General features: G+C 39.2%; 9 protein-coding genes and 1 long non-coding RNA gene across 13 annotated transcripts; 6 read left to right on the forward strand and 4 right to left on the reverse strand.

Annotated features, from left to right (window-relative positions):
* The first annotated feature begins 815 nt into the window (after window positions 1–815).
* On the forward strand, window positions 816–7378 carry LOC656865 (EGF-like domain-containing protein 2). The gene is made up of 4 exons (XM_963365.4): window positions 816–914; window positions 5102–5172; window positions 5219–5311; window positions 5522–7378. The coding sequence occupies exons 2-4, from the start codon at window positions 5103–5105 to the stop codon at window positions 7243–7245; spliced, it is 1887 nt and encodes a 628-aa protein (XP_968458.1). The 5' UTR covers window positions 816–914; window position 5102; the 3' UTR covers window positions 7246–7378.
* Window positions 7379–7622: 244 nt separating this feature from the next.
* On the forward strand, window positions 7623–9179 carry NiPp1 (Nuclear inhibitor of Protein phosphatase 1). The gene is made up of 4 exons (XM_963282.5): window positions 7623–7878; window positions 8002–8216; window positions 8285–8502; window positions 8560–9179. The coding sequence occupies exons 1-4, from the start codon at window positions 7850–7852 to the stop codon at window positions 9109–9111; spliced, it is 1014 nt and encodes a 337-aa protein (XP_968375.1). The 5' UTR covers window positions 7623–7849; the 3' UTR covers window positions 9112–9179.
* A 73-nt stretch (window positions 9180–9252) lies between these two features.
* On the reverse strand, window positions 9253–10276 carry Aprt (Adenine phosphoribosyltransferase). Its single transcript, XM_963204.4, has 3 exons — window positions 10016–10276; window positions 9820–9946; window positions 9253–9781 (listed from the first exon to the last, which is right to left on the reverse strand). The coding sequence occupies exons 2-3, from the start codon at window positions 9903–9905 to the stop codon at window positions 9328–9330; spliced, it is 540 nt and encodes a 179-aa protein (XP_968297.1). The 5' UTR covers window positions 9906–9946; window positions 10016–10276; the 3' UTR covers window positions 9253–9327.
* A 237-nt stretch (window positions 10277–10513) lies between these two features.
* LOC656612 (cytochrome c oxidase subunit 5B, mitochondrial) lies at window positions 10514–11113 on the reverse strand. Its single transcript, XM_963128.5, has 2 exons — window positions 10976–11113; window positions 10514–10872 (listed from the first exon to the last, which is right to left on the reverse strand). Exons 1-2 carry the CDS (start codon window positions 11055–11057, stop codon window positions 10589–10591), a joined length of 366 nt encoding a protein of 121 aa, XP_968221.1. The 5' UTR covers window positions 11058–11113; the 3' UTR covers window positions 10514–10588.
* Window positions 11114–11227: 114 nt separating this feature from the next.
* RpS7 (Ribosomal protein S7) lies at window positions 11228–12676 on the forward strand. Of its 2 annotated transcripts, none has more exons than XM_963054.5 (4): window positions 11228–11369; window positions 11699–11860; window positions 12034–12366; window positions 12560–12676. In XM_963054.5, the coding sequence occupies exons 2-4, from the start codon at window positions 11699–11701 to the stop codon at window positions 12635–12637; spliced, it is 573 nt and encodes a 190-aa protein (XP_968147.1). In that variant the 5' UTR covers window positions 11228–11369; the 3' UTR covers window positions 12638–12676. The 2 variants fall into 2 exon arrangements, with proteins under 2 accessions (XP_968147.1, XP_008195384.1); XM_008197162.3 differs by lacking the exon at window positions 11228–11369 and adding an exon at window positions 11443–11582.
* Window positions 12677–12730: 54 nt separating this feature from the next.
* Window positions 12731–14261, reverse strand: Pex13 (Peroxin 13). Its single transcript, XM_970699.5, has 3 exons — window positions 14078–14261; window positions 13480–14031; window positions 12731–13430 (listed from the first exon to the last, which is right to left on the reverse strand). Exons 1-3 carry the CDS (start codon window positions 14259–14261, stop codon window positions 12904–12906), a joined length of 1263 nt encoding a protein of 420 aa, XP_975792.1. The 3' UTR covers window positions 12731–12903.
* A 74-nt stretch (window positions 14262–14335) lies between these two features.
* LOC656446 (uncharacterized protein) lies at window positions 14336–15873 on the forward strand. Its single transcript, XM_962979.4, has 3 exons — window positions 14336–14465; window positions 14628–15686; window positions 15732–15873. The coding sequence occupies exons 1-3, from the start codon at window positions 14449–14451 to the stop codon at window positions 15835–15837; spliced, it is 1182 nt and encodes a 393-aa protein (XP_968072.1). The 5' UTR covers window positions 14336–14448; the 3' UTR covers window positions 15838–15873.
* Window positions 15874–15910: 37 nt separating this feature from the next.
* On the forward strand, window positions 15911–16376 carry strat (stratum). The gene is made up of 2 exons (XM_008197161.3): window positions 15911–16046; window positions 16090–16376. Exons 1-2 carry the CDS (start codon window positions 15921–15923, stop codon window positions 16324–16326), a joined length of 363 nt encoding a protein of 120 aa, XP_008195383.1. The 5' UTR covers window positions 15911–15920; the 3' UTR covers window positions 16327–16376.
* Window positions 16377–16486: 110 nt separating this feature from the next.
* On the reverse strand, window positions 16487–23968 carry LOC656281 (influenza virus NS1A-binding protein). 3 transcript variants are annotated; one of them, XM_962822.5, is made up of 8 exons: window positions 23831–23968; window positions 23614–23643; window positions 20079–20230; window positions 19365–19568; window positions 18968–19144; window positions 18253–18919; window positions 17834–18205; window positions 16487–17639 (listed from the first exon to the last, which is right to left on the reverse strand). In XM_962822.5, the coding sequence occupies exons 2-8, from the start codon at window positions 23630–23632 to the stop codon at window positions 17116–17118; spliced, it is 2115 nt and encodes a 704-aa protein (XP_967915.2). In that variant the 5' UTR covers window positions 23633–23643; window positions 23831–23968; the 3' UTR covers window positions 16487–17115. The 3 variants fall into 3 exon arrangements, with proteins under 3 accessions (XP_967915.2, XP_064211848.1, XP_064211849.1); XM_064355778.1 differs by lacking the exons at window positions 23614–23643; window positions 23831–23968 and adding an exon at window positions 21630–21816; XM_064355779.1 differs by lacking the exons at window positions 23614–23643; window positions 23831–23968 and having other exon boundaries at window positions 19891–20221.
* Window positions 23969–24006: 38 nt separating this feature from the next.
* On the forward strand, window positions 24007–26006 carry LOC107398182 (uncharacterized). The gene is made up of 2 exons (XR_010333556.1): window positions 24007–24853; window positions 24909–26006. It is a non-coding gene; the product is annotated as an uncharacterized LOC107398182 (long non-coding RNA).
* Window positions 26007–26878: the final 872 nt, after the last annotated feature.

Raw genomic sequence — 26878 nt, forward strand, 5'->3', positions numbered from 1 at the left:
AAAAGAAAACAAGAAATAATAGAACAAAGAATACAAATAAAGAAAGGTAGTCAAAAATTTACGAATAATAAAGAGAGAGAACTAAAAAAAGAAGTTATTACAGAAAAAAAAAATTTCTAAATTTTGGCGCCCTCTAACTTTTGGAATAGACATAAGGAAAGTCAGGTCCAATCGTTTTATCTTTTATTGACACCATGTATTGTATGTATAATGTAATTGTCCGAAAAAATAAAAACTCGTTATTTTTGTTCGTAAGAATTTTGAAACCAGTCCAAAAAACAGGCCACCATAAGTAAACCACGCCTAATTTAGGAGTGTTTTGTAACAAATCTTCCAAAAATCGCTTCGCGGTGAAATTTCCCGCCGAATAATTGTTGTTTGCGGTTGCGTCTACTTAATAAAACTGACTCATTTATTATTGTACAAACCAATTTAGTAAAATAGCTAAAACAGCAGCAATAAACCGCCACAAAATCGCCTAAAAATATTTTATTCACGCATTAACATATCTGTAATTTGTGCAATTACCGTAAATTACCCTAATCGTTGTCCCACATATCGCCGAACGCGTTTGAAGGCCCCAATAATTACCATTTCGCAAGCTAATAGAAACAGTAATAATAAAACAGTGACATTTAGGGGAGAGCATCGATTTTTTTAAATTTTTTAACCGATATTTTTCCTCTGGTAATAATGTTGTTGCATCGATGGTGGTTTTTTCTCGTTGATGGGATCATGGTACTCTCTCTAGCCGACCAGACGAATAATTTGGTGGGATGCGCACCGAAAGTGGGATTTGTACCATTGGGGGAGTCTCGAGCATCAATAAGTGTGCGTATATAAAAGGCAAATGAGAGAAGATGCACTTAGTTAGTTTTTAGTTTTCTTTTGTGTTTAGGATAACTTTGGCGCAGGTAAGAGTGACAGTGAGTGTGATTTCGAGACAAAAAAATTCACTAGTGAGGAGTACAATGCGTTTCACTCGCGCTGTCATTTTTTTCTAATTAGAGGAAAGTGTGCACAAATATTCAAATCTCACACAATGGTAATAATGACTCGTTTAGGAGATAATCTTGCCAATGTCATGTCGGCGAGTGAATGGCATTATAAATTTCGTCATTTGTTCTATAGTTCGAGCGAAATTAGCGATTTCGTGAAGTGACGGATTCGGATAAAACAATGGTGATTTGCGAGTAAATGCTTCCGTCTTTGGGAAATTACAGGGAATCGAGATTCAATAAGTGGTAATTGTGCGAAATTGCAGCTTTGGGTCGTGAGGTTGCGACTCTGCGGTTTCATTAAAGCGATTTGTTTGCCAAAGGGCAAATTACAGGTTTATTTCTACATTGGCCCAAAGGCAATAATGTCACACAAACCTTTTGGGTTTTTATTAAAGCAACACAACTCTCTATTTTAGCACTATTTTCTTTAATTCTGATTTTATTCAGAACTATTTCATTTAGTAATTTGAATATTATTTGATACAAATTTTGCATTCTATTGTGTAAAAATTAGATTTCAACAGAGTTTCATAATTTCTACAATTCGACAAATTTTCTCTAGATTTCAAAATAGCATAGGTACAAAATTTATATCAGATTTGGTCATTTAAGAAAATAAGTAAAATAACTGTAATAAATGTATTCCCTAATTTTTTTAACTAAATAACTAAATATAACTGTAATAAACGTATTTCCTAATTTTTTTAACTAAATAACTAAAGTACTGATAACACACACTGAACTAAGTAAAAAGTTCCTTTGAGAAAAATTATTTGAGCCTCTTTTCCCGAGAAATAGTTCTCCAAATTTAGATTTTTAGGTTTTATCTTTTCAGACCATATTTTTATGAATTTAGTTAACGAAAATGACAGAAAAAATCACCATATTATATTTTATGGTGAATAAACTATTTGCCAAACTAGCAAATTCGACAATAAATAAAATCTGACAACATGAAAAAGAAAACAGCAACAAATAAAACATAACAAAAATTAAAAAATTTCAAAAAAAATTGCTTGAAATAAAAACCTAATACCATTTTTATACTTACAATCTTTTGAATCACTCTGTATTCTTAATTTTATTGATATTTATATTTTTAATTAATAATTTTAAAAGTAAGGAAAAGTAAACGATTTCTGAAAAAAATTACATTCTTACATAAAAAGTACCCTGTATTTAAAAGGAAACGCTGATTTCTGTAGGACTATAAGTTTTGAGCTACATAGTAAAAAATACTTTTAACATATTCACCCTGTAAATGCATCATTTTAAAAACAAAAATTGAATTTTTAAGAAAACGTAATTTTGGTGCTATAACAAAAATTTTATTACGAAGTTTTTGCTCAAAACATTATTTAATAACGATCATTGCAGTAATAAATTATAATATTTAATCATATATTAAAAAAAATCAAACAAATATTTCTACACCCATAATTTTAACTTATTAATTTAAACATAAACTAAGGACCAGTTTACAAACACAAACTGATCATCAATGAAATGCCCAAACTAAAAATTCGTGAATTGTGTTCGTTTAAAGTATATTATTTTAAATACTATGACAACAATCAATTTTAAATCGGCTTTGCCAGCTTAACAATTTTTATCACTTAAATGAGTAAAAATTAGAGAAATTTCAGAAAAAATGCAGTCCCTGACGTAACTTATCTATTGTTGGCGCCTCCCAGTTTACAAATTTCATTATAAACCATTATAAATATTTATTTGAAAAAAGACAAAAAATTATGGATATTTATGCAAATGAGCTAATTAGGAATTCTCTCATTAGCATACGTCACGAAACGCATCTTACGCACGCTTTTGACCTCAAAGAAAACTGAAACCGAAATTTTCGTAATCGTCGTTTGTCTGAGAAATCGGATTAAACAACACAATCACACAATTTTTCGAATGCTAAAAAATCATTGCCAATCAATCAATTGATTTGACTTTGATCGGCTTCCTTCCGGTCGCTCTTTTCGGTTCAGCGGCATCCAAATCGGCGTCAAGTTCGAACGAAAATCATAATCGAAGCGAAGAAAGTGCGAACGATGACAATAATAAAAAATTGTTAGGTTTGTGATTGCGTAATGATGTTGCAAAGTGCTGCATCAACGCGTACTAATAAATCTAGATTGGTATCAAGCTTACAAATAACTTTGTAATTATAACATGCATTCACTGGAGTTGATGCAATGGGAACTCCATTTTTCAGACGCCGCAGGCTTGCAAAATATCCTCTCGAAAAATTCACATATCGCACTTTTGGACATTTGCATATTTCTCAAATGGATTGTGACAACACGAACAAATTCACAGACTAAATTTGCCTCGTCTTCTAGCACTGTAGTTATCTTCGCAAATTTAGCGCAACAATTAATCTACTGATGTAATGGCTATTGGGAAACGTACGTGTTTTTCAGATAAATTTATTTACAACCCGTCATTACGCTAATGATGAATGAAAAAAGCCAAATGGCAATTTTCATTAACATTAAGAAGCGTTCCTTGCCAGCTTCCGTTTGGCTAATAATAATCGGTGATTCCCCCAGAATTGCACAACAGCACGGCCAATTTTTTTAATAATGTAATATGCTAAATTGTCGGCAATGTCATTTAGATTGAGGACGAGTCGGACGAATTTTTTTTTCTTATAATAGGAAAGTAGGTATCGTTGTTGCAATGGGAATAATGATAGACAATAACAGAGAAAGTAACATAAGATTCATGTTAATTCGCCCTTGTTGAGTGTGTGTTCACATAATGGGAGCTTATCGATGAAATCTAAGTGTTATCGCGTCTGACACCGAAATAATTGAGTTGCACGAGTGGCATTTGCGCCTTTTATGGCCATGCCGTCTAATTAACGCGCAATAAAGGAGATAATTACACGCGCGGATGAGTGACAAGAGAAGAATAGACACCCGGTGTGAAAAATGCCAAATATCAGGGGTTTTACACGCGGCTACCAACACCAACACAGTGGCGTAGCCAAGCTTCCAACAATTTTGGAAATTAATTTTTGCAGTGCCCGAAAAAAAATTGGCAATACTGCGTTGATACGACTTGATTTGAAAAAATATAATACAGGGAGACTTAAAGATTGTAATTTTTCACCCAAAGTTGAAATCTTATTTTACCAGTTGTCTCTGAGTGCCCATAGAGCCGCTGACTCTGCGGTTTTTGGGGCACTTCTGCTTTTTAACAATTAACATTAATTTCGAGATTTTTTGCCACATTCTACTTTACGGGGCTATTAAGTCTCAAAAAACACTTTACGATTCATTACCCCACGCTTCCGAGTCAGAAAGTTTGGAAAATTAGTATTTTAAACAGCCCCCTAATGGCAATGACGTCACCGATGACGTCACAATCACGGCACAATCCGGCGCAAATAATTAACGTTTTGGATGGGTTTTGGAGCGCAAAAGAGTAGAACCTACCTTTTGCAGGTCGAAAAACGTGCATTGGACCGGTATTTCTTCAAGTATTCTTCACAAACAATCAAGGGCCATGATCAAGGGGCAGTTCGTGGCTCACGCACCAATTCACCGTTCGCGCGCCCGGACATCCAAATTCACAAAACACGTGCCCCCTTTGCACTTTTGAACCACCCAGCATGATTAATCACTGGTTTCGTTTGATTTTTTGAGAAATAACACCGACTGTAACAATCTCACGCGACAACTGTCAAAAGCGCCGTCGAAATTCGTGCAGTCAAGGCACTCTTGGCAATTTTTTAAAGCGTGATTTCGAGCGTTTTGTCGATCTTATAGCAAAATAATCTATCTGCGGCCATGTCTCAAATTTCATCACTTTACAGTATCGTCCAAAATTCACTTCGTCACACAAAAACAAAAAAATTAAAATGAGAAAGAAAGACACCGGGTGACTATTTTAAGGATTGATTTTTATCGTGTTGGCAGCAAATTTGAAATTCCAATTTGGCAACATTGACTAGCAAAATTTTATTATACTCAATTTTTGATTACAATTTAATAATTTTTTTAGTTCAAAAACATACTTAAACACTCAAGAAACACAAAAATTACACCATTTTATGGAAAAATACGATTAAAATGTAATTTTTGCAGAATGAAATTTTCCATTCTGTTGGTCGCCCTGTGGACGACCCAGCTTAAGGCCGACGATGTTGCGGAAAGAGGTAGCAATAAAAAAATCGTATTCAACTCATAATTAGTTTTTGTCAGGACAAAGAGTCGCAAGGCAAACCAGTGCTGATCAAATGGTCCAAAACATCCTTCAATGGCTTCAAGGAGTCTACACACAGAACAGTAGGAAAAGTATGTTATCCTATTTAGTCTCATCTAATTAGTTAACGAAGTTAATTACAACCAATAATGGGTTAGTAAGCCATTACTGTCATTACAATGTGTTCTAGAGCTGAAAAACTTAAATAAATTGTCACATTAGCCACATCCTTCTGTATAATTTATTAATTAACTTGCTATACACGATTTATTAATGAAATGCCTTTCTTTAATGTTAATCAGTTCGCCAAGGCACTCTTCGTGAATACCTGCCTCCGAGCAACACGCAAAAACCACGACCATTCGAACCACAAGGCTACCCCCCATCTGGGATCACCCCCCAGCCCCCGTTCCCCATCTACACCAACCCCACGACAGGATACCCCTCCCCCACCAACGAGATAACCCCACCTCACACCGGCCCCCCGCAACCCCCTTTCACAGGATACCCCACCACGGGATTCCCCGGAAGCACGGGATTCCCAACCCAACGCCCGACAGGGTACCCCACCCAGAGACCCACCTTCCCGTCCCAAAGACCCGGATTTCCCACACAACCGCCGACAGGGTACCCCACCCAAAGGCCGGGATTCCCCACACAACCCCCGACAGGGTACCCCACACAAAGACCCACTTTCCCCTCCCAAAGGCCGGGATTCCCCACACAACCTCCAACCGGATTCCCCACCACTCAACCTCCCACTCCTGCACCGACGTACGGTCCACCAATCACAACACCTCAAACCTCCACTGGTACCCCAATAACCTCGGCCCCCTCCACTCACTTTACCTCCCCTGCCATAACAACCGAAGCCACGCCCTCGCCCGAGGATAACAACATAGTGCCAACCACGCGGCCTGGACCCACGGAAATCCCCCAAACGCCACAGCCAGGCGTACCAACTGATGAGGATTTGAAACACCCGCCACATATTCACGCAATTGATGTCGAGTGCGCCAAAGACATGATGACCATCACGATTGAATTTAACCGCGAGTTCAATGGAGTGATTTACTCCAAAGGCTACTACAACATGCCTGAATGTCGCTACGTGAACGAAAATTCCGAAATGACGAAATACCGCTTCACCGTCAGTTTGAACTCTTGTGGGACTGAATTTATCAACGCGTTTGATACTCAAGGACAGTCGTACCTGGAGAACGTCCTCGTGATCCAAAACGAGCAAGGGATCCAGGAGGTTTGGGACACAATCAGAGCTGTGAGGTGCCTCTGGGAGGGCAACCTGAAGGACTCCCTCAGCGTGGCGCTCAGCGTGGGGATGCTAAGCCAGGAGATTGTGACTTTCAGTGGGGACACCGCCATGGCCAAGCTGGACATCCAACTGGGCAAAGGCCCATTCGCGCCCCCGGCCAACGGTTTGGTCAAAATCGGGGAGCAAATGACCCTTGTTATCTCCGTGACCGGAGACCCCGGTTTTGACATCCAAGTCAAAGACTGCAGGGCTACGGACTCGACCGGCGACCGCGTGTACCCCCTAACCGACGAAAACGGCTGTATTCTCAAACCCAAACTATTTGGCGCGTTCCAAAAAACACGAAACACGGGAAATACCGGCGCTTCCATCATTGCCTACGCGTTTTTCAACGCTTTTAAATTCCCAGATGTGATGGATTTGATGATTCAGTGCAACATTGAGCTTTGCAAAACCGACTGTCAGGTGTGTCCAGAGCCCAACCAGCAAATCGAGCCTGGGAGGAGGCGCAAACGTGACCTTTCGTACTATAATAACACTGACGGGGTCACAATGGGGAAGCACCTGAGGGTCGTTTTGGCGGAGGATTTGAACGATATTGGCAATACTGAGGCCGCGTTTGAGGGGGAAGTTTGTATGACGACGCAGAATTTTCTACTAGTTTCGGCGATTTTGATCTCGCTACTCACTGCCAGTAGTGTACTAAGTGCTTGTCTCTGGTTGAAGAACCAACGGATTGCTCACAAAGGGTGACAACTTTACCACAATCCTGCCAATGTAGTTCCGTCCATTAAGTTATTGTGACTCCAGTATTTTATTTAAGTTTTTTAATTATCGTAGGCCCATATTTATGTAAATACTTGACTAATAAAGTAAGAATTTTGTAGCGTGGGGTTTTCTTTTATCAAGGTTGACGACAACGACAGACTAAATTTGTTTAATAAAAAAGCATAATTTTTTTGTATGGGACTTTATTGATTGAAATTTACATAATTTGAGGCGTAAAACTAGTAAATCATTACGATTCATTGTAAGCGATTAGTTCATAATACATATAAACGAAAAAAAAAAATGGTCTGGGTCAGGGTTTGAACCCATAACTTTTGAGTTGGTGTTGATCAGTTGATGATTCCTCGGTCATAAGCACTTTCGTACTACATAATAGCAGGTTTTCTCAAATCAATGCGGTGCCAAATCGGTACAAAAAGTTTAAAACAGTGATTTTATAACAAACAAACGATGGGCTTATTATTTGGGTGCGTTTTAATGTCGTTAGATTGACAAATAACGAGGTTGTTTTATTCGGCCTTGTGCAACTTCGGACGTAGCGTTATGTCACCTGCCAAAAAAGCGACAAATGGCAAACCATTATGAGGTGCCAAATTGGTAAATAATCCTTGAAAAATTGTGTTATTGGCCCCTGAACCCCTCACTTATCATTTCGCCCCCTTTTCTGTCACACAATCCACAAATCGTGTGTTTTTGTGTGTTGAGGTTATGCTGTTTCAGGGCAGGCAAGCCCCCCGTGGGTTTGCATTTGGACGTGCTAAAGGGCGACAAACTAATACAAAAATTGATGATCGACGACAAAAAGTGTTACTTATTTGGACGCAACGCCCAAATGAACGATTTCTGCATCGATCACGCGTCATGTTCGCGGGTTCATGCAGCCCTCGTTTGGCACAAACACTTAGATCGGGCGTTTCTGGTGGATTTGGGGAGCAGTAAGTGTCACGTGTGCGCAACTTAGGGCTTTTTTGTGTCAAGACTTGGATAATTTGCGTTGTTTTAGCCCATGGCACCTTCATAGGATCATTAAGACTTGAGGCGTATAAACCCACTCAGTTGCCTATTGATTCTAGTTTTCACTTTGGGGCGTCCACGCGAAATTACACGATCAGGGAGCGGCCCCAGACGGGCATGCGGCCGATCATTGACGAGATCGAAAAGGCGGGCGAGGAGACCGAGGGCGGATTGCTGGGGCTCCCCGAGACCGAAACGGAACTCGATGTAAACCACCCCAACCAGCGAAGCTGAGAGCTTTACAAAAAATATTTTTTTCCATAGAATTTGACGGAATTTAACACCGCCCACAACCGGCGGATATCAATGCTGGGAATCACCGACGACACGGAAAAACGCAACACCAACCGGAAGCGCAAACGCCAAGTCGTTTCCTTCAACGAGGACGAAGAGATCATAAACCCTGAAGATGTGGACCCGAGTATCGGTAAATTCCGAAACTTGGTCCAAACCACCGTTGTACCTTCAACCATCAAGAGGGCCAAATTCGCGGCTGAGAATATCGGAATCCCCACTGAATACAAAAATCCCAAAATCCTTCATCCCTCCGCCCCCGATTTGTACACAGACCTGCCCCCCGAATCCCACTCTCCAACCAGTTCAGGGAATTTAAGCATTTACAGTTCGTTAAGTTCACGCCTTGGAATGGTTTTACCCAATCCGGCGCCAGATGTCGACATGGGACAGAACTTCGCCCCGCCCACTCCCTTTGTCCCGCCCCAAGTACAAATTGCGGACGCCATGGAGCCCAAGAAAAAGAAGTATGCCAAGGAGGCGTGGCCTGGCAAGAAGCCCACGCAAACGCTATTGGTCTAGGATTAGGTGTAAGCTTTTGATGTAATTTTCTCAAGGTCATAGATTAAATATTCAATAAAAAACGAAAAGTAGTTTCTTTTATCGAAAAACATGGCGAAATAATTTCTGAATTCTGGGAAACAGTTTCAAACTAACACCAACTTGACAAAAATAGGTTTTTTATTTCACTACTTGATGGAATGCAAGGCACTCTCGATTGAAATATCAATCAAAAAATTAATATTTAATAATGGACAATACCTCTGCTGGCACCTTCTCCCGGCCTTTGAGCCCCTCGAGCTCCATTAGAACGAGACACCCTGCGACTTCGCCACCTGCCCCTCGCACGAGCTGGCAGGCAGCCCCTAGACTGCCCCCCGTGGCTAACAAATCGTCCACAAGCAGGACGCGTTGCCCCTTACTTATGCTATTTTCCTGAATTTCAACAGTGTCATGACCGTACTCGAGAGCATACTGCGCCGACAAAATTTTCCCCGGTAGTTTACCCTTTTTCCGAATTGGAACGAAAGGTATGTTCAAATCAATCGCCATCAACGGCCCCAAGAGAAACCCCCGAGCATCCAATCCCACGATACATTCAGCCGGGGGCTCAATTTTGCGTGCAAAAGACACCAAAACGTCACGTAAAATTGCAATGAGTTCAGGCTTTTGGAACACTGAAAACAAGTCCCTAAAAAGGGGTAATAGGCGAACTTGGGGGCGCGTTACCTGAAGAGGATGCCGGGTTTGGGGAAGTCGGGGTAGGACGTCACGTTGGCTTTAATTTGGGCGATTTTTTGGTCGAGATCAGACATTTTAGTGGAATGTTTGCGAAGGGGGGCCCGCACACTTGTCACTAATAAACGAAAAAAGAGGCAATTTAATCAATTATTTATTATTAATAGCCACAATAATTGATAATTACCATTTAATTTGTATACAAATTTGAGGTTAAGGGCACATTTATTATTATTTTTCGAACTGTGATGTTTGCGCCAATCACAGGCCGACTTTTCGGAGCGCGATTCAAAATTTGACCGCAAATTGCCATAATTTGGCACTTTTCTGACTCCAAAATGAGCAGAATCCCTAATGGAAGGCCACAGCCCCACAATTTATTATGTGGAAACGATTTTGTTGTTTAGTTTAGTTAACTAGAGTGCTTGAGGTTAGGGACCCAATTTTTTATGCTTGACATTTCGACCAATCACGCTAACGCACCTCGAGCGGGCAATTCAAAGTTCAACTTTATATAACAATTTTTCAGGGGTAAAGACAAGACAGTGGTAACGATTTTCGCATTTATTTGTTTTATTGCAGTGCAAAGCTGGGACATTTGTAAAATAAACATTACGTAACGGCAATAACGACTCACTTTTCCGTTTAACGGAACTCAACTATTTACATAAGAAATGAGGCGAACTCACAAGAACAAATAAATTTATTACATAAAGTTGTCTATTATTAGTCTATTAAGAGCAACTAGCATATTACAGGATTATACAGGAGCTTTGTGGACCAAGTTGAACCAGTGCCCACACTCGCATCTCCGGGGCTGCCCCTTGTAGAGCCACATCCAGTTGACGCTGGTGGACTCCTCCTCGCAGATGCAGCCCACAAGTCTGGCATCAAAAGCTGACGGAATTTCGTTGGGTTTATCCTTGGTGCCTGGGCCCCTTTTGATGACTTTCAGGTCGAAAGGGTTCTCATTGCCGGCCACTTTGGCCATCAACTCGCGCTTCTCCAGCCCGGTGGCGTGCTCCACGGGGTCCCCCATGGTCACTGAAACACACAGGGGTGTCTTTGAGGATTACGTAATGGAGATTACGACTCGGGAACGTGCACAGCTGACAAATTGTCCGATTTCACGAAACGGGGGACTCACCCTTGGTGGCAAACCTGTAACTTGTACATAGCACGTTTTTTCTAGCTGTATTTACGGCAATTCGACTGCAGAGAGAAGCCATTTTGGGACCTTTTCCCGAAAATTGACAACTGAAAACTTGTTTCCGTTTCGTTCGATTTTTTACTAAGGACAGGGGGCGCCACCGCTGATCCCACTGTTCCTACTTAAAAAAGCACAATTCCCGATTGCAACGCAAAGTTAAGCAATGTGGGGCTTAAATCCCGGGCAAGACACGTAATAGTTGATAATTACGCGAGTCAAAACAATTTATTAGGCCCGGCTCGGGTCAACTGGCGCTGTTGGTAGCCCTGGTGGGTTACTACGAGCGTGCGCGGTGGTGGTAACACTTCCTTTTCTCTAAACGATTGACAAGGTACACGTTTTGTTGGATTTCCCCAATTCTCTTTTAATTTTTTCTGAGATAAATACATCAATTTTGGCTCAAATATCGCGGCAGTGGGGTTCCGCAAGGTTTAAACTACGTGCTGTGATTTTCCGGGGCGATGATGGTGTGAGAAAACGGTGATAATTTGTGATTATTTTTGCCTCATCTGTTTACCCAAAATTTGCACTTGAACATTCCCAGGTAGAACTACTCGTAAAAGGGGTTTTAATTTCTGTGCTAAACCGGTTGATGTATTTATTTCAGTCGTTTGATGATTTTTGGTGTTTTGCGCGGTGTTGAGGTTATGGTTGTTTCAGATGTCGTCGAAAATCATCAAATCGGGGGGCGGCGACCCCGACCAATTTGAGACTCAAGTGGCGCAAGCCTTGCTTGAACTTGAGATGAACTCCGATTTGAAGGCCCAACTCAGAGAGTTGCACATAACGAAAGCGAAAGAGATTGAACTCAACAACAAAAAGGTGGGTTTTGGGGCAAAGAACTGGCAAATGGCACGAAAAATCAATGATGAATATACTTAGGACACCTAAAGATCACACAATGATTACTTCAATATGTCGCTGAATGACAAATTAATCAACAATTAACGCCTGCTGTTTGAGTTGTTATTAATGTTTGTTTCGTTTTTTTTTAGTCGGTCATTATTTACGTTCCCATGCCCAAGCTGAAGCAATTCCAGAAGATCCAAACGCGGCTGGTGCGCGAATTGGAGAAGAAGTTCAGCGGCAAACACGTTGTTTTCGTTGGGGAACGTAAAATTTTGCCCAAACCCACTCGTAAAACGCGTACTAAGAATAAGCAAAAGCGCCCAAGGTCGCGCACTTTGACGGCCGTTTACGACGCTATTCTCGAGGATCTTGTGTATCCGGCTGAAATCGTAGGTAAACGAATTCGAGTCAGGCTTGATGGGTCGCAGCTTATTAAAGTCCATCTCGACAAAAACCAACAAACTACTATTGAACACAAAGTAAGTTGATTTTTTAATAATAACAGAGTGGCCAGTGGCTATGAAATTGCGTTGGCAACACCTAAAATGATGAGTAAACTTAGGACACCTAAAGATTCACAATGATTAGAATTCTTTTGCCTGAAAGTTAATACTACAAGCAATTTTTGTGATTGTTTTGGGTTTGTTGTGACTTTTTTTGTGTTGTTTTCAGGTGGACACATTCGCGTCCGTTTACAAGAAGTTGACAGGGAGGGAAGTCACTTTTGAGTTTCCGGAACCTTATTTGTAATATGTGGACAGTTATTTAATAAATAATTGAAAAAAGAAATGTATAATTTTTTTATTAAATTGACGTTAAGGAATGGTGTTTTTAATTAAATGGTTGAGCAATAAAACTTTATTTGAAGCAAACTCCAATAAAAAATAACACATAACCTAAGTAGTTCACATATCACCTAGCTAGATCGTAAAAAATTGAAATAGTACATATAAAATCAGTTCTCTCACCTTAGCTAATTGAGTGACAAAACAACTACACAACAAATGCAATAAAACTTAATTTGACTCGACTTTTTTGGTTTCAACTTGATTGGTTATTTCATTTTCGCCTTTATTTTGCTGTTCGTCTTTTTTACTATCACTTACCTCTTTGAGAGAATATTTATTATCATCTACCCCTTCTTTAACAGAGTTTTTAATATCATCTACCCCCTTTATTTCCTTTTTCCCCGTAACATAATCGTCCAAATCAACGTTTTCAAAAACTTGATTCTCCCCAAAACTGACACGTTTCGTGTGCGTTTTATTAAAAACCCTAGGTACTGGCACCTCCTCTGTCCCCTCCCTCGGCCCCGCCTTGCTAATCACGAGGTAATTCAACGGCACCACCCCCGACCGGCCATTGGCCACAGCAAACGCCCACCCCGTATTCCTCAAATTCATTTCCTCCTGCACATAAGTGGGCGCCAAAGTCAGTTCATCATTCGTCTGAACGCTCATCTCATTCTGACTCCGGGCCACGAAATCAAACGCCGCCTTCGCCCTAACGCCTGGACTTTTCCAATTGGCTGGATCACACTTATCTGAAACCAACCAATCAAATGACGTAGTGTTGTGGGCGTGTCACCCTACCTTCATATTTGGGGAGGAATTTGCTGATAATGTACGGCGCCGAGACCAAAACGCCCAGAAACGCAAGAGTTGGCCAACTGGAGCCGGGGGCGGGCCCAGTGGGCGGCGCCCCACTGGCCTGCCTCCACGCCAGAGAAGTGGCGCTATTGGGCACCTTGCGGCCAATCAGCCACATGAATTTGCGGTACAGCCAATTAAACAAGCGGAAAATGTTTATGGAGTACCAGATGTGGCCGAACATGGAGCGGAGGCGCCCGAAGTTGTCGGCCACGCTGAGTACGGCCCTGAACGAACTCGTCATAGCGAAAAATGTGTTGTCAAGCATCATAGAAATGCTGTTAACGGCACGGACTATACTTTCCACACTTGCGAAAGTGTTGCGTGAACTTTCCTCCGCGTATTGGATAAAGCGACGCTCGGCGTCGTCGTTTACCCCAAAACTGGGGTAACCCCCCATGCCGTACATGTTGTAGCTGTTGTAGCCCCCATACGAGCCGTAGGAATTGTACAGGGAGCTGCGGTACGGCATGCCGTACCCCAGACTGCTATAACCTGGGCAAATTTGGTTGAAAGGTCGACTGGTTGTTTCCTTACTTACCACTAGAATAAGGCATGTAAGAGCTGTAGGCGGACGAGGCCACCATGGGCGACGTCCGAGGCAAAGGGGGCAACACGGGGGCGCTGCGCCCAGCCATTGGAACATCGCGCAAATTGTGCGAGGAGCGAATTTGAGACGCGTTTTGCAAAGAGTTGGACTCCCAAGGTTTCAGCGGCGATGTCATTGTCCCAAACCCCCAATCACATTTTTCGCACAATTGCAAGTAATTGTAAGGATTTAACAAAACAATCTGCGATTTTCTTATCTTAATGGCATGAACTTTGACACATCTTTGACAGCAAACTGTCACTGTCACTTCGCAAAAAAGAGCGCCAATTCACCGACGTGTTTTTACAAGTTTTCACGCAACCATGGACGAAAATAAAACGTAAGTTTTGTCACACCGTCACAAACATGCACCAATTACGTAAATTACGCGTTAGTAATTAATTGTTTGAAAATTAAAGGTTATGCGAATTGCTTGATTTATTAAAGGCGCCTTTACACGAATTTGCCCTAGCGACCGATCCTTGAACTAGTTCAATTTTAGGCGGGATTTGGACGATGTGAATGAAATGCTTAAATTGGCGAAACTGGGCGAGAACGACGTGTTATCAACCTCACAAACGGTTTATTTCACTAGTGATAATCTCAACTGTGACAATTTTAAATTTCTCGAGCTTGACCAGCACCTACTTGAGGAAATAAAACAGGGACAGACACTCTATATTAAAGGAGACGACGACGAAAACGTCGTACTTTGTACAAAAGACCGCACGTATGATGTTACAGGGGCCGAAACGTCCAATAGTTTATTGCTGGTGAAAAATATGGCCTTTTTCGATGATTTGAAAGATGGGAAAGAAAGGGCGCTCCAAACGGTCACCGTTTCGGGGGTTTTTTACGATTATTTGTCCGTAACTCCCGGCAAGCCTCATTTAAAAAAACTGCGAGATTTGTTGGACAAATCCGTGTATAAAGGGCCCGAACACGAGTATGAAATAAAAAATGAGGATCTGTACGGATACGACGACTTGATTAAAATTATTCAAGCGTCAGATCAAGAGCTCGAAAGCGTCCTCAAACAAATGAACGTCGTGACAATTAACGGGAAAATCAGGCTACTTGATGTGGAATATCATTTTCGCGCCTTGTCTTATATGTTAAAGCTAATTGAGGAAAACTCGTGGAATTTAGACGAGATCGATTTTGACGAAACGCTAAACTCGCTCAGGGATATAATCCCAGAAACAATCCTTAAAAATTTATTCGACAAGTATACAACAGAGTCTAAAATTGTCGACGGTTTGCAATTGTATTCCTACAAAGAACGTGAAATTTGCCGGTTTTTCGCCCAAATCTTGCTCTACGGGGCGGGAAAATTTAATTTGGAGGAGTTTTTGCAAGCTTGGAGGGAGTCAGTTCCCGAGGGAATGACCTGTGATGAGGAACTCCTACACGGAATTGCGATAATTGACCGGAAGAGTGACCCTCCGGTTATTTCCGCCTTCCCAGAAGAGGAATTACCCGAAGAAATCAACGCCAGGTTCAATAAATTATTTAAAGCTAAGGAAAAATGGACAGTGCCTGAAATAACTCCTTACATCCAGTAAGAAATCGAATTGTGTGATTGTAATAAAGTTTGGGGTTTCAGGCGCGTCGCGACGGACAAAATGGACGTCAATGCCTTGCTTGCGAAATTCGCACGGGCGTCCAATTCGCAAGGAGTCAAGTTTTACTCGGCCAAGCATGCCAAGTAAACTCACCATTAATTGTGTGAATGCCGCTTTAGCTACATGTTGCGCGCGCTTCTTGTAAATAATAATAATAAATTTGGCCAAAAATGCCCGTCTGTAGCGAAAACTACGAGAGCGAGATTGCAGAAGGGCGTAATTGTCGAAGTGTGAAATGCAAGTTTTGCGGTTCGGTGATTTTGAGTCCTTCGACTGCGACATTTGCCAGTTTTGAGGTTAGGTGTGATGATTGGTGGTTCCGTGCTGATTTTCCCCCAGTTTCAGTTGCCCCTCATCCGCCAGAATAAATCGAATGAGACTGAGCCCGAAACTGAGACCGTTTCGTTTTTCTGGAGCGTTAGCGACATGTACACTTTCCAAAATGTGGGGTTTTCGCACACTGTTGGCAACAATAAGTATCTGGCGTGTGCCGACTGCGAGGCTGGGCCTATTGGCTATCACGATCTGACGAATAAGACCAGCTTCGTGGCGCTGAGTCGCGTCCAACATTCTTAAACTTTATATTTTGTAGTTTTTTAATTTCGTGAAATAAATAATTTAAATTCTGCGGTGTGTCAATGCTGCCAATCTTGAAACGAAAGTACCAAACTTGCGGTAAAGTCAGAGGTTCGCGTCTCGACATGGCCGTTTTTTTTCGGGTGAAATGAAAGGCGCGTTGCTTATTAGAAAAGAAAAACATTTATTCATCCAATAACCACTTCAATTATACAAATATGGCAAAATATGCAGATATTTCAATATTATCCATCACAATGGGCGCGCTCCAGCCGTTGCAAACATTTACAGATATAACAATCATACTTTATATTATTTACTAATAAATAGAGTAACATGACCTATAGTAGTGTCTTTATAATACTTTACTTTATTGTTAAAAGTTCCATTTTTATATAATTTCTGTTATTGCAGTGGAAAAGAGTATTTAAAATATATTCTTTTTCTCCATCATATAAAAAATTGCGTACAAATTTGAAACGAACCGACTAAAATTATAAAAGTAGGGAAATTCAACGCAATCAGTTGATACTTTACAATCTACGATAATTCGGTGTTAACACTTATATGCACCGCCTCAAGAATCATTCAGTCAGACTTGGAATTTTCAAGTTGCGCTTATGTAATTTAGTCACGAACACAAACAAATGCAGTCTTTTTCCCCAATTAATGATTCGTGAGACGTATTTTCAGTAATACTTTTTACCTAATGATTACACTTGATTAACATGAGAGTGACCTGATTAGGCGTGAGACAATGATTACTCTAAAGACATGAAATTATGCTAGTTATGACTCGAAGCTTTCCGAAGGCCTCTCGACACTCTCCGTTTTCTCGGACATACTCCTGCGGGAGTTGTGCCGACTCCGACTTTTCCTGAGCATTTCACAGCTGCCTTTCGGTACAAACGTCGTCCATTCGTTCGATTTCGCGTCCAAATACTCGATCGTATTCAGAAACGTTTTGCCTGAAAACCCGCCAACTGCGTACAGCCGATCGCCGACCACGGCGACATCTACATTAGCGCGCGGTGTCGTCATAATGGGGCCCACGACCCAAGTCTGGGTTTTTTCATCGAAAATTTCGGTCGAACTCAAGGAATGAGAGCCGTCAGAGCCTCCAACTACGTACAACTTGTCGTTAAAAACGGCAACGCCGCAACCACGACGCGCTGTAATTATCGGTTTGATGCCACTCCAAGTGTTTTCCTCCGGATTGTAGACTTCGACCGAATTGAGGCAATTCCAGGCATCGCAGCCGCCGATGGCGTAGACAAGTTTGTTGTACGATGTCACGCCCGCTTGATATCGCCCTGTTTTACACAATTAGATTTATTTCCAGTTGGCAAACTTGATACCAACTAATTTGGCAATACTGATCTAAGGTGCCAAGTTTATTTTTTTTTCAAGTCTAGTAGCTTTTTTACCACGATCTGGTAATTTTTTTTAATTTTGGCAGTCAGTGTTGCCAATTTAATTTCAGTCACAAGCCAACTTTATTACTTACCGGTGTTTAAAGAGGCAATGGAGCTCCACTCGGACGCAACAGGATCGAAAACATCACACTGCTTAATACCAACTTGACCATTCCATCCCCCAATACAATAAATCAAACCGTCCAGATGACACACCCCCATATTACTCCTAGCCAATGGTAATTTAGGCATTTTGACCCACTTATCCAATGACAAGTCGAGCATTTCAACCGAATCCAGCTCAGTAGTGCCGTTACTCCCACCAATAGCGTAGACTTTATCGTTCACTACTGCGATTTTAAAGCGCCCTCTATTCTCCCTCATTGAAGGCAAAGCCTTCCAAGTGTTAGTCTCAGGAATGTATTGTTCAACAGTACGGAGACACTCAGTACGGTCGTAGCCACCTAACGACCAATTTTAACACTAATTACTTCGACAAAAAATAACTTACCGCACACCAGGAGCGTATTAAGGAAATTTGCACACCCGACTGAGCATCGCGGGCACGACATGTTAGCAAGGGCGCAGTACAGGTCCGGCTTTTCCTCACTTGCTGGCCGACTCGAATCTGGAGTTTGCACAGGTGACGGTGTCGAAGGTGTGTTCAAACGCAACTGAATCGACAGTGTTGACAACCTGCCACCCAGTGTTACCAATGCGAGAAAACTATGCTCGCCTACTTTTTCCGAAGCGATTAAATTCCAATCGGGTTCGCCTTCGAGTTCGATCTCTTCGCCAATTTCGCGATTGTAGATCAGAACGCGAGGTTTTGACGGCTGGCCCAAACATTTGCGTTTCGATTTAGCGTTCGTGTTGTTGTTTTTCAGGGACATTTTTTTATAGTCTTGGACGATTTCCGTATCGCTTATGTCGCCAGTCGGAAGACTTGAGCAATCTTGTAGCGAATTATCGATTGCTAGATACAACATGAAGGTTTTATCGGACAACATTTCAACACTAATTGATTCTTCGCCCACTTGGCGTTTGATCCATTCCAAGACCAGGCGACAAAGTGAATTTTGGTTCACTAGAGACATTTCTTCGCGTGATTGGTTCAAAACCTCGATTTTGGCGCAATGCAAGTTGAGGACATCGTTATTTTTGCAAATTTTATCAAACTGGAAGTGATAAAATGTAAAAAAAATAACGATTGATTCGGGACTTACTTCTTTAGCGATAAATGCGTCCACTTGTTGGATAAATTCCTTGTTGCGGGCAATGCCAGGCAAGGAACGGATTTCAATGCAATTTTCCACAGAGAGGTGTTTTATTAAATGTTGGGCGCATGTTCGGGTCACGCGGTCCATCTTTAGGTGGTTGGCGGCTAGGAAAACCGCCTTGACCTAAGAGGATAATTTGGTAACTTTGAATAATTCACAGTTGTCAATAAAAAAAATTCAAAGAAATTTCAATAAAAGATGTTTTTTGAAGTTTACGATTTTTTTGAGGCTTACTTAAAAAAAACAATATATTCTTTGAAGAAATTTAATTTTAAACAATAAACAAGTACAGCACTTTTCTATTTTTTGATGATATTAAAACAGTGTCGTCAACTGTTCTTACCTGGTTATACTTGACGTCGAGTTGGCCTGTGTATGCATAGTCGACCAGGATCCTCAAGGCGTCTTTATTAAACCCTCCGTTCAATTTAAACGTGACCACATTTTCTAGGGGATTTTGCGCTTGATCGTTGGCAAAAAGTTCGGCGAGATAGGGTGAAGCACTCGCTAGTACAGCTCTATGAGCATGAACTTCGGTATTGCCAACCTATACAAAAGAAAAAACCAAATATTATAGCACCAGAACCGTACTTGTGTTGTTCGATTTATTAGTTTTGTTTAAAAAAATGAGTTTTGGAAAAAAAAAATAATTCAAAGAAATAAAATAGGAATTACCGTCACCCATTCTCTACTGTTCTGTAAAAACAGAAAACATTAAAACGTTCTTCGTGCAAAGAACGACAATAAAAAACGATTCTAGTTAAAATTTTTACCTACAAAACGATCGTTTCTGTAAGAAAATCTCATAACGAACTAACGGCAAAGCTTTAACTACTCCTAGTATGAAAAAAGACTTAAAAGCTACTCACTACTGGTCAATAAAATTCAATTATGACGAGAGGAGAGCACCCAGTAGTGTAACTGACCGTAAACAATACCAACATTTTTACTTGTCTTCCGGTCAATCGTGTGATTCGATTTGAGTCAAAACTGTTATGATTGGACACGATTGACCGAAACGGCGTAAAATGTGATGTTCTACAGTCAGTGCACATACGTGAAGAATGACGTCACAAAAGTGACGATTTTTTCGCATGGTGTTGAGGGAGGCCAACATATGCGTCTTGTGGATGTCGTCGGTGAACTCCAGTTGGAATTCGGACTCGTCCTCGGGGTGGTTTCGCATTTCCCCGGGCTGAGTGGAATGACCTGGAAGGAGGTTTTTCGAAATTGAGCAAACGTCAAGGTCGAGAAATGCACGGATCGATCGCGTCCGATGACCCGACGAGCAAGAGGCGCTAGATTACGAAATGGCCTGCATTGAACAGCCTTTTGAATAATCCACCAAATAATCCGCCGAAAAAAAAAACACAATTGTCGGAAAATCCATAAGACGATCTGTTTGACTTGATGGGTTTTGCGTTGATTTAAAGGTTGTTACTGATGAACAATGACTTATTTTATCAAAACATTACTATAATTATATTTTTTTTATTATTAGCAAACTTCTCAATTTATCAAACTTACGACTTCAGTTTCACTGAAACGCAAAATGATAGATTACAGCCCATAATTTTGCAATTTTTTACTATATACGGGCTAACTACCGTAATTATTTTTTACAATGTTCTCTGTATCTCTACTATATCTATAATAGTCGCATAGAAATCAGCGTTTGCTACAAAATACTTGATATTTTTCTCTACATCATAGCAAACGCTGAATTCTGTGCGATTATTAGTATTTGAGTTATGTATAGTAAAAATGTACTTTTTGTAGACTAACCCTGTATAATTAGTACGTATGACACATTTCAGTTTTTAAGTAAAAAAATATACATTTTATGTACTACACTGTTTATTGCGAAAAATTTTGCTTTTTCGAATGTACAAGTACGAAAATAGATTATCGCAAGTAGGCAAACAATTGCAATTGTTTTATGTAAGAGCCACTTAGTTAAAATCGATAAAACAGTCATGATGACTGTCAAACCGGCCAGATTAAAAAAAAACGAAATTTATTTGCAATTCAAATGAAACAAACGCAAGTGAAAGTTAATTATTGGTTGTAAATTAGTGTTTAATTACAAAGCCCTGATTAAAACATCTCCACGTGGTGTAGTCGACCCATGAAGGTTATTTTTTCGATTGTCCATTAATAATTCATTGTGATCAAAAATTAAAAACAGGTTTCGTTTTTCGATTTTTCTCGACGCATTAGAACTATTGTACAAACAAGCCGTTTTTTCTCAAAACCACAATCGCCAAGGTTTGTATGCAATGACCCAAGTTAATTAAAATTATGCACATTTGGTTTATTTTGCATTAAATGGAAGTGAGAAGGTCGCAAAGCAAGTGATCTGTTACAAATATTATCCGATTAGTGCGGGATTCTAAGCCGGTTAGCGATTTGTTAGCCTTCAAAATACACGTGACACGATAAATAGCAAGAAATTTTGTGAATTGTTGTTAATTTATGAATAGCAACGTTCTAGAAGAAATTTAATACCAATTTAAAGTAATTGAATAAAGAGTGGCTCACACATGCTGTCGCATTCAATTGTTTGACTTGCGGTTATCACTGAATTTTTCTGCAATAAAGCACTCACCTTGAAAAAAAAAATAGCAACACTTATCGTAAGCAGTCATAAAAAAACTGAGGCAATATTCCACGGTGGTACGAAGCTTTAAAGGTGCATGCATGAGAGGAAACTACAAAGGATCACAATACTAATCGATTTTTTTGCATTTGAATTATTAACAGGGTTGGTGGCATGACCTCCGAATTTTCACCCCTAGTTAACCTTAAGTTGCATCAGGTGCACAAACGTTTCCTCTTTGTCTCCGAAATCGATACCTGCGTCTGGTACGATATCAAGAAACGTGACCTTGAAATAGTTAAACGACGCAATACATCGATCGTCCTTCGGATTTACAAGGTCACGTTTCGACAGGTGAAAAAATATAAACAACTGATTTTGGGCGGAAGCGAATTCGATGAATTTTTCCATAAAGAAGTGAAAGGTCGCCTTTCAACTACCTGAGCTCTCAGGTAAAAAATTATTGGACACTTCAGTTTCTTTCGCATTTTGGATAGAAAATGATGGCCCGTTTTTTTTTTTGATTTTTTTTTGCAAACAGCTTTTAATTGAATGAATAATAATGACGTTACGAAAAGTCAAATTTGCCATTAAAGCCTGGTTTACAAAAGATCTTCAGATGTGTCAAAATTTTGACACCTGTTGGCAAGCTGCCACGACAAATAATTCATGTTATTTTTGCTTAAAAAAAAGTCAAAATTTTTTATTAATTAGTATATTAACGAACTTTATCACAGCTAATTTTTATTTAGACGGCCTCCTTGATACTCTGGAAGAATTTCAAATACAACCTGTTTTAATAGAATGACCCAGCGGGAAGACATTTATGTTATCTAATGTATAACAGGTTTACAAACAAACATCTCGGAAAGTTTTACTCCTCTAGAAAATGTGTCTCTCTTCTAAGGTAAAAAATAACTAAGTAACAATTCAGTAAATCGTCAAAAAATTACCAAATTAGATAGAAATCAGCTCGTTGTTTTGGCTTTTTTTGCTAAACTTCGTTAAAAAACGCGGTAAAACCACTTAATTACAAGAATAATGACGTTATTTTTAACTGAAAATACTCTAATAAGACAAAATTTTCCAATAACAGTTACAAAATAAGAATCGATGTTAAAAATAATGTTTAAAAGAACGGAATTTTTTTCTTGGCATTCAAACATTTGCGTTTAATGTAATTTTTATTAGAATTTATTAAGTTTTATGGGACAGCAAGGTCATTTAATGTAAAACCGCCCTTAGATAACCTCAGACAACTTGTCACTTTTGACGTTTCAAAAAGTCAAATTTGACATGAAAGCCTAGTTTACAAAGGATCTTGAAATTGTGTCAAAATTTTGACACCTGGCAAATAATTAATGTTTTATGTGTTAAACCGGTCAAAAAATTTGTTAATTAGTATATTAACGAAACAATCAAAGACGTGACTTTATCACGGTTACTTTTTATTTAGACGGCCTCCTTGATGTTCTGGAAGAATTTCAAATAGAACCTGTTTTAATAGAAATGACCCAGTGGGAAGACATTAATGTTATCTTATTACAACAGGTTTACAAACATCTCGGAAAATTTTACTTCCCTAGAGACACATTTTTGAACAAATTTACTAATTTTCAAATATTTGCCAGAACAGACGCAAATCTGAATGCGATATTATCACCAACGCAAACATTTGCAATTTTTATCATTGATAAAAACATCCGGCCCAAATTTGGGCCCAGATGGGACGTACGTCTTAACTTAATTAAACGATAATAATGTCATCTGTCCAAGTCAATTGTTTAAAAACGATTAGCAACAATCACGCTATCTCACTGGATTAAACTAAATCAATGAAAACCCTAATTGCGTCTAACTTGCGTTACAAAACAAATATTTTGATTTTTCGCCGGTGACGCGTGTTATCCCCTCATTAAATTGTTTATAGGTTGCGTTAAAAACAATTGAATAAAAATAGCCGCCTTTTCGAAAATAAACGGAATTAACTCACCGTTCACTAATGACGCCATGGTCCAAATACCTGCGAACAAAACAACAAAGATTAGAAAATCTTGCACAAGAATCGATATTTGTTGGGAAAATCACGCGATTTTCCGGAATGAGTCACTTTCGCGGCTTAGACGGAACATGTGAGCGGGGTCTTCGGCCGTCTGGGGAATTTCCCACTTTTTTGTAAATGGGTTCTGGGGTTATTTTATGGTACTTACGATCACTCGGAGCGATGGGTGGTTGTGATAAGAGTGGATTGTTGTTAGGTTGTGCGGGTGTTAAAGTTTAGCACTATAACATAATAAACGTGACCGATGAATACAACTGCCATATTGGAAAGCGCGGTGTGGTTAAAGGACGCGACTTTATCGACCGGAAGTGGGCATATTGTTGGCTGCCTACGTTAACATAAAAAATTGTTTGTTTATGAACGAATTAATAAAAACTTTATGAAAGTAACTTATAACTATTTTTTAAGTACACTTTTCTGTAATTTAAGCGTATTTGTGATTCAAATAACACGAAAGTATAGTTTCCAAATTTTTGGTAAAAATGGTGGATGCGCCGGTCCATTTTGGGTTTCTTTTAAATTTCGGTTTTGCTGTGTTTTTCAACGTTTGAGAAAAATATTTACATGTTTTTATCTAAACGTGTCATATTTTATCGTCTAAATTCTTATCAAATAATCTAATTAGATAATAATCTGTTTGACTTGGGCAAATGAAATAAAGATCCGTGGCCGGTTTTTAATAATGACGTACTTTTGTAAATTTGTATAAAGTTGTGCAATTAATTTTAATACAAATAACTATTTCTCCAATATCAAGCAAAAAACTGGCCACAAATGTAAATGAAGTCGATTGCCTAATAAGAAATAAAAATAAAAATATATACTCGTAACAGTAATGAATTTATAAATGTAATGAAAAGGCGTGGAAACACACCAAAGACAAAAATACAGACAATACAATCTCGATTTGTCATTTGTAAAATAGATTAATTGAGCGCTTGATATTTTTAGAATTCAAAAATTGCCTGTAATATGTGGCCACGAATTCTTTTCCTATTTGCTACTCACCTGCACATTTTTATCTCAAACAGCCACATTTTGACTATATAAAGCATTAAAATCGAGACAATAATTCAGAAAATAACGTTGTCTAATCATTTCTTGAAGATGGTTAAGTTATTAAAGCAATCTGTGCTATTTTGGGCCTTGGTCCTCAGCGTCAAAACTGAAGGTAATACCTCCACACAAATTATTTATTTTTATATTAATTTACTTGTGTTTTTTAGATATAAGACGTAACAATTCAAAAAATAACAATCCAGGTTTTTTCGAAGCGGAGAACGTAAGAAAACTAGAAACTGATGAAAATTTTGATGAACAATTAAAGTTGGGTTCACGGTTTTCACCAGAGAATGAAGAAAATCTTCAAAGGAAATGGGGTCGTAAAATTGGTTTAGACGAAAACTTATTGTCTCGTGATGGTCTGAATAAACGTGACGGAGAAAACGGAGGAAAAAATGAAGAAAGATTTGATGACAGGCACATAAAAATGCATCGTCCAAAAAATGCAAATCAAGAGAGAAATACAGAAGACAGAAGAAGTAAAATTGAGGAAAGTGATGCTCGCCACAAATTTATGAATAAACAAAGTGAAAAATTACAAAGAGGGACTGAAGAAAGAATCGACGACAGACAACCACACAGATGTGGTCAAAAATTGCATCGCCCAGAAAATGTAAATCGAGGAAAAATTGATAAAGAAAACATAAGAAGCCGTTTCTTAAATGAAGCATCAAGATTAGAAGAACATTTCAGGGACAACAATCCTAGATCCAGAAGATTTGGTCTGAACACAGAACTTAACAAAAGATTTAATGAAATTAATTCACGTAGAACTGGTTTAAACGACAGATTAGCTCGTAATGATCCTCACAAATTCAAGTTTCCAACAGATCAAGCCGAAAAATTAGGAAGAAAAAATCACAACAGAATTGAAAAAAGACAAAAAGGAAGAATGCAGCGTCCAGAAGAAGCTAATCTAGAGAGAAGTACAGACGACAGAAGAAGTAAAATTGAAGAAAGTGATGCTCGCCATAGATTTAATCCAGAATTTCTGAACGAACAACACGAAAAATTACAAAGACGGACTGAGGAAAGAAATGACGCCAGACAATTTCACAGATTCGGTCAAAAATTGCGACGTCCAGAGAATGTAAATCTCGGAAGACAGGAGAAGTTGGAAAAATCTGGATTCAAAACGAGTGGTGGTTTAGAAGATAAAGAAAAACACGGAAATGCACCTCCAAAATTCTAAATAACTTACTTATTTTTATATTTATTCATTTGTAACGACAGGTGTTAAAAATAAATTACGTTTTGCCAAGCTTTTTGTCTGTTTATGATTTATTGAGTGCTGATGTCAGATATAAAAATATTATTAATAATATTAATGATGAACTAGCGTTGAAATAAACATAGTGCTGGCTATAAATTATATTTTTTAAACTATATAATTTATTCCAAGTATTTACTAATGGCCTAATTGGAGAATATGATGTCAGACTTACAGTTTTTATCAAAACTACAAGTAAAAACACAATTTTGTATAATCCCAGAAAAAAATTCTCCACAATTTTTCTAACACAACGATAAAAATATTAATTCTCAAAGTCACATCTAAATTTTTGGGCAATGAATTCGCTCATCAAGCGAACTTTTTTTACCCGATAATTGATGCGATTTTATTTATCAGAACTGTCCCAATTCGCTGATCAAGTGTCGTCATTATTAATAAACCGAATATCATTCAATCCGAGTACATTCCACAAGTCTTGACCCGTCCCCAGCCAAAACAAAACAATATACGACGTTTTAATAAAAATATTCCGCAATGTGCAAACAACATTTGCTTTTCCCATTGCACAAATCCGTTATTCGGAATGTTAAACGCATTATTTCAGAAATAAATGTACGATTGATTCCGATTTTTATCGGTTCTCTGTTTTATGGTTTTATCCTCAACAAAGATAATAATCGGAAACATGCAACAACTGCAAATTGTGACAGTTATCACGGCGGTAATAAAATAAAGTGGAGTAGGCAAGAGATAAGCGATTTTTCCCAGAAGAATTTCTTACTTATTATTAATTTATTAGTTATTCTAACCTTGTGAGGCGACCAAATATGAGAATATATGCGCGAATTTCCTTTTTTTGGTCGTGGCTTGCAAATATTTATTTCGTCATTTTCGCGTAAA

This window comes from Tribolium castaneum, chromosome 3 (genome assembly GCF_031307605.1).
Source record: "Tribolium castaneum strain GA2 chromosome 3, icTriCast1.1, whole genome shotgun sequence".
NCBI lineage: Eukaryota > Metazoa > Arthropoda > Insecta > Coleoptera > Tenebrionidae > Tribolium > Tribolium castaneum.